Raw genomic sequence first — 6,000 nt, forward strand, 5'->3', positions numbered from 1 at the left:
GCTTATCTCAATAGATTATTATGAGAATCAAAAAACAATGTACATGGGCTGCTAAGAGTTCATACTTATGGACAGTGACATGCTTTTCCTATAGAATATTATCCTTGAGTCTTGTATATTTCTAATCATATCTAGAAATGCAAGCTATAATTAGCTCTTTTTCTGCTTGTACAAGTGAAATTTGAAACAGAGTTCCAGCAAGTAGGAACAGATTCTTAGAATCACCCTGTTTTGTAAAAGATTGCTTAATCTTTCTCATCTATTTATCCAATAGTGAACCATGTAAAAAGTGTGTGGTGGTTGGTAATGGAGGAATTTTGAAGAATAAGACATTAGGAGAGAAAATTGACTCCTATGATGTGATAATAAGGTAAATATATTTCTGTTTGTTTGAAAAGAGTATGTTTTCCTATCTTAGGACAGCTGTGTTTTAAAAGTTGCTTCAATTTGTTCATATACTTGGTTACATAATCCTTCTCCGGGTTGTGGCTACAGTTAGGCCAAGATTTCAGGTTACTGATGTAGAAACTATTAGCTGCTCTTATTATTCCAGGCATATGTCTAGCCACAGGATAACACTGGAGGAGAACAATGTCTCTCTCCTCGTAGACATTCTAACGAAGGGACAGAAATAGTAATTAAAGAAAATGTAGTAAGTGCCACGTAGAAAATTTTTAAGAAACGATAGTGAATGAATGATTATTTGGGAACCACTTTTAAGAGTAGATTTTTAAGCTGGACCTAAGTGAACACATAGGACCAGCAGTACGGAGATTAGAGAAGTGCATAGTTTAGGCAGAGGGAGTGTTTATTTCATGTCCTCAAGAGGAAGTGATCTCGAGTGTGAAAAAGCAGCAAAACCCCAAAGGTAGGACAGCAGGGTGGAGTAGGAGTGGTATAAACAGAAGCTGAGTTAGGCAAGAAGCAGGTTGTGCTGGAATTTGTAAGCTAGTAGAATCTCAGGTTTGAAGTACAGCAGGACACTTTCAAAGGTTTTCAAGCAGAGGGTAAGGCAGTCTGCTTATGTTTTAAAGGTATTCTGGCTCCAGCATGGACAGTAGAATGTGAGTGTAGGGGTGCAGATGCATCCTTTTAAGTTGCTGTGTTCAGGATTGTCATGGGAGAGAAGCAGGTGAGAGGGCAGACCAGGTTATTAGAATTTGCTCTTTTATTAGATATGAGGAATACTTGGAATAAAGGACCCAAGGGTGCCTCCACTGTTACTAGCTTGAAGTTGGCCAGAAAGTGGTGTAATTTATTAAGCTGGGGAAGACTAGTGTAGGAGTATTTTAAGAGGAGACGTAAAATTTCTATATTAATAGTTTAGATTTGAGGTGCTTATGAGCTGTGTAGTGTGTAAGTTAAGCAGGCAGCTGGATAAAGGTCTGGTGGTGAGCAGTCTGGGAGGTATATGTAAGATTCCCAAGGGAACGGCAGACAAGAGGGCCCAGGACAGAGGTGTAGAACTTAACACGTAGAAGTTCACCAAAGAGAAAAGAGTGAGCAAAAGGGCCGGAACCCAGCGAGGCGGGAAGAAATGCAGCGGGTGATCGCAGAAGCCAGGGGAGCAGCCTGCTGCAGGACAGCGTTAGCCGAGTCCCAAACGCAGTGGGGAGCCATGCGAGTCCAGGCCAGGGAGGGTCCCTGGGCTGTGAGCTTGAGGCTGTTGTGTTCTGAACAAAGCAGGCCACAGGTAGCGTGTAACGAGAGTGAAGAGAGATCAGAGCGGCGTGTGCAGGGCGTGGAGAAACTGGTCAGCTCTTCTGAGAAGTTTAGCTCAGAAAAGGACTTAAATAATGAGCTGATAGCGACGGCTGCAGAAACAAAGGATTTCTTTATTTTGCTTTATGAAGAGAGGAGATGTACAGCATACTGTTAAACGATGAAAACGAACAGAGACAGAAAATGCTACGATAAAGGGAGACATAATTTGGTCCAGAGTACACGTGTGGTTTTTTTGTTTATTTTTTGGTAGTGGGGATTAAATGGCCTTCACACCGAGTTACATCCCAGGCCTGTTGTTTTTAGTTTTGGGAAAGGGTCTCACTAAGTCACTAAGTCGCCGGGTTGGGATGGAACCTGCCAACCTCCTGCTTCCGCTGACCGGAGCGCTGGGATTACATACCTGGGCCACCACGCCTAGCAGGTGTGACTGATACTTTGTAGTGAAAAGAACAGCCCGGATTGGGGCTGCAGCTACTAGTATTCCTTTAGATGCAGTAGTGGGGAAATAAGGCTGCTTCTGTTTTCTCAGTGAAAGGTCTGGTAAGGCCATCATCAGGCCTGCGTGCGGTGTTAAGAACAGCTGTGAATAGTCCTGTGGGAAAGCTAGTGCGCGGGGGCAGCGTGTTAGGATGGCCTAGCAGTGTTTGTGGGTTTTGCTGGGCTACAGACCGGTTTCTGCATAGCAAGGTCACCTTATTTCCTGTTACCCATTTTGAAGAAGCTATGATATTACAAAATTACAAAATATATTTGAAGCATCCACCAGTTTCTGTACCTACAAAAGTCTAAACTTGATCACACAGTGCAGTGATGAGCCTTTCAGAGCGCTCCTGCGGCACGCGTCCCACAGGTTTCTACCACAGAGTAAGAGCCTGGGGAGGAAAACACCACTGGTGCGTTTTGAAAGTCACTGCTAGCGTGAAGACTGTCTCGTATTACACAGAGTCAGTGGCAAAGGGAAAACAGTACTTACCCTCCTGGAGGACACTGTTTGGGAAACAAAGCATTCCTTTTTGTACAGCATGACTTTATAGTGTGTGCATAAACAGTGCGTGTCTGACCTTGGCTCTGAGAATACACAAACCTAACAGTAGACCCTTTGTGGTTCTTTGACTCTCTAGCAATAGATGTTCATCTAGTTGTGCTCCAGTGTAATGCAGCAATTTTATATGGTTACTTCATTTCAGAGCACAGTTTTGATAAGTCTTTAGACCCAACCTAAATGATTCTTTTTGCCTGTCAACGGAGATACATGTCCCTGTGTCTAAGATCATATGACTGTGAGCAGATAGCTGTCTTTCTGGACATCAGACCTCTTGACTGTAAAGTGAAGGTTGTGTTCTTGTCCTCCAAGGTGTCTTTTAATTGGTATTCGTGGTTCTGTGTTCCCATCTCTTTTATTTAGTCTTCAGTTTCCCTAGAAGTAAGACTGAATTATTACTGCCTCCATCAATTGGTTTTCTAATACAAATTAATGTTTCTGCTTTGATCAAACAGCTGCTTCATGAAAAGGAAGTACTTCATTCGCCACTGTGTGTAGAGGTTGTCAGGTGCCACGTGGCTTCAGAACACAGAACAAGTAGCTGTTTGTCCGGTTCTGAAGCCACTGAGCTTTGATGGCAGTGGCTCGCGCTGCGCTTGGCCTACATATCTCCATGTTTTACTGCCCACAGAATGAACAGTGGTCCTGTTCTAGGCCATGAAGAGGAGGTCGGGAGAAGGACAACCTTCCGACTTTTTTATCCAGAGTCTGTTTTTTCAGATCCCAGTCACAATGACCCTAATGCTACGGCGATACTCACTGTCTTTAAGCCTCTTGACTTAAAGTGGCTGGCAGAATTGCTGACTGGTGGCAAAATAGTAAGTTGGCCAAATTGATCTGCCTTCAGATAACCTTCAGTATTTTTCCCTTTAAAACATAAAAGACAGCTGTAACTTTCTGTATTCTTTGTTTCAGAATGCTAATGGTTTTTGGAAGAAACCAGCCTTGAACTTGATCTATAAACCTTATCAAATTAGAATATTAGATCCTTTCATTGTCAGGACAGCAGCTTTAGACCTGCTTCATTTTCCAAAAGTGTTTCCCAAAGATCAGGTATGTATATCTTGGTATGGTTTCAAACTAAAGGTCTGGCTGAGGTAGGAGACAGGCTCCTTGGAGTTTATAAAAACTACAAGAAGTGGGCTGAGGACATAGCTCAGCAGCACAGAGCCTGCCTGGCAAGCACAAGGTCCTGAGTTGGATTCCTGGTGCCAAAAAAATAAATAAATAACAAGAAGGGGCCGGGGACACGGCTCAGTGGCACAGCACCTGCCCAGCAAGGGCGAGGTCCTCAGTTCGATTCCCGGTACCACAGAAACAAACAAACAACAACACCACCGAAAAAAGTGTACAAGAGTCATGGCTTAAGGCACTAGCTGGGGGCTACACCTGAGTTACGTGAAATTAGATGTGGCTGCTATCTCTGTGCTTTGCATGTGGCAAGGAAAGTAACCTTAAGCAGAGGGATTTTTGTGAAGCTTTCAAGGGGTCTCTTTCTGCACGTTCAAGGGCTCATCTCTCACAAGCTCACCTCAGATACGCAAGGAGAATCTGACTAGGGGGTCTGGGGGGCACGTTTGTCTTCAGAGTAGCGGAACTGGCTTCGGGTGAGTATGTAGCTTTTAGGCTAAGCCAGATTGGCTGTAGCGCTCTGTATTAGGAAACTTCATGTTACTGCAGTTAAATCCTGAGGACAGGTTCCTTAAGAAGAAAAGTTTGTTTAGTTCCAGTTTTGGAAATTCCAAGATTGAACGGCTCCATGCTTTGAGCCTCTGGTTGCAACAGCACGTCATCTTGCATGGCATAGTGAATGCTCCCATTTCGGCCCTGGAAGCAGAAAGAGGAAGACAGCTGAGTCCCATGGTCCCTTCTGAGGGCAAACCTCTCAACAGTGCCACTCTGGGGACCCAGGTTTTACATATAGACCTTCGGGGGACACACCCACACAGCAGCATACTCTGCTAAAAATATCACAGGAAGACAGAGAGAGTGAAAATAAGGTGCTCTAAAAGTATTTCTGTAGGCATAAGGAAATACGTAATTTTCAAGAGGTAAGCAAAAGTTAGAAGAGGACAGAATCAAAGAAATGTGTTTCATTTTTTTGTGGGCTGAAGGAACTGATTCAAGAGGAAAATTTTTCTGTCAAGGGGAGAACGAGGAAAGTAGAAGTAGAGCTGCTGAGAAGAGATGATGGTGTGTATCAGTCAGCGAGGGGACTGGCGATGGGCAGAAATGGACGTGACACGTTAAGAGGAGGGAGCACTCGGTGAAGGTGCTCTAAGACGGGAGAGGTGGAGTGGGGAAGGCGAGTGCTCTCATTTTCATAGAAAAGGGCTGTGTTGTCAGTCTGAGGTGGGAAGCCTAAGGCTGTTAGAGGATAGACAGTTACGCAATTCTCACTTTGGAGAGTAGGAACGGGAATTGGTTAGGCCGGTGTACTCTACTGCTGGACAGAATGGTACAGTGAAGGTGAGCGTAACTCCAGGCAAAGGACTCTGAAGCGTGAATAAATGAGGTAAAGGGCCTGAAAAGGGCGAGAAGGAAAAAGTGACGGGGGCAGTGAGGTGAATGACCCCTCGGTTTCCAACCCACAGCACTCTGCTCTGGCAGGTGCCAGGGGTTGTGGGGTTGCAGTGCGTGGGGCGGAGGGAAGCGCACCGGGAAACGGAGGGCTGGTAGGCTTTTAGGTCAGATTGCCTGTTGGCGTTCACTTGATTTTATTGTGCTTCCCCTCTTTAAAATCATAAGTAATCACGTGTGGTTTCCACAGGAACCTCAAATTATTCACAACTTTAAGCTGTCTTTTGTCTGGGTGGTGTCCCAGGGAGAATGAACGTTGCTGCCTGCCAGGAACATCTGTCAAATGCCTAGACACGGGGTCTCAGGACACAGGCAGGGGGACAGGGATGCTGGTTTTCCCCTTTAAAAAAATTCGATCCACTTAAGTTGTGATATTTAGGTACCCATCTAGAATCATCTTATAGTCAGATATTTATTGAAATTGCAGTCTTTTCTAGAGTTACATTATTGAGAATAAAATTAGGTATTTTAAGGCTTATATAAAGCTTTGTTTTATAATCATGATACTATTACCAATCAAATTAAGTTGTCCTTGTATTTTATTCATCTCAAAATGCCTAGACTTTGCTTTTCTATAAAGTGCCTGATTCATGTTTCTTAGAAATACTGCAACAGTATTTTTTTTTTTTTTTGTCTTTTTGAGACAGGGTCTC

The 6,000-nt window shown here is 44.0% G+C and overlaps 1 protein-coding gene across 1 annotated transcript in view; it reads left to right on the forward strand.

Annotated features, from left to right (window-relative positions):
* St3gal6 (ST3 beta-galactoside alpha-2,3-sialyltransferase 6) overlaps positions 1–6,000 on the forward strand; it is a gene marked incomplete in the record, with an annotated part of 52,318 nt that overhangs the window by 43,225 nt on the left and 3,093 nt on the right. The window contains 3 exon segments of the mRNA XM_013515120.1: positions 275–370; positions 3,399–3,585; positions 3,683–3,820. Of these exon segments, the coding sequence (XP_013370574.1) occupies positions 275–370; positions 3,399–3,585; positions 3,683–3,820 (421 nt within the window).

Source organism: Chinchilla lanigera, unplaced genomic scaffold, assembly GCF_000276665.1.
Source record: "Chinchilla lanigera isolate Chin_1 unplaced genomic scaffold, ChiLan1.0 scaffold00026, whole genome shotgun sequence".
Lineage (NCBI taxonomy): Eukaryota > Metazoa > Chordata > Mammalia > Rodentia > Chinchillidae > Chinchilla > Chinchilla lanigera.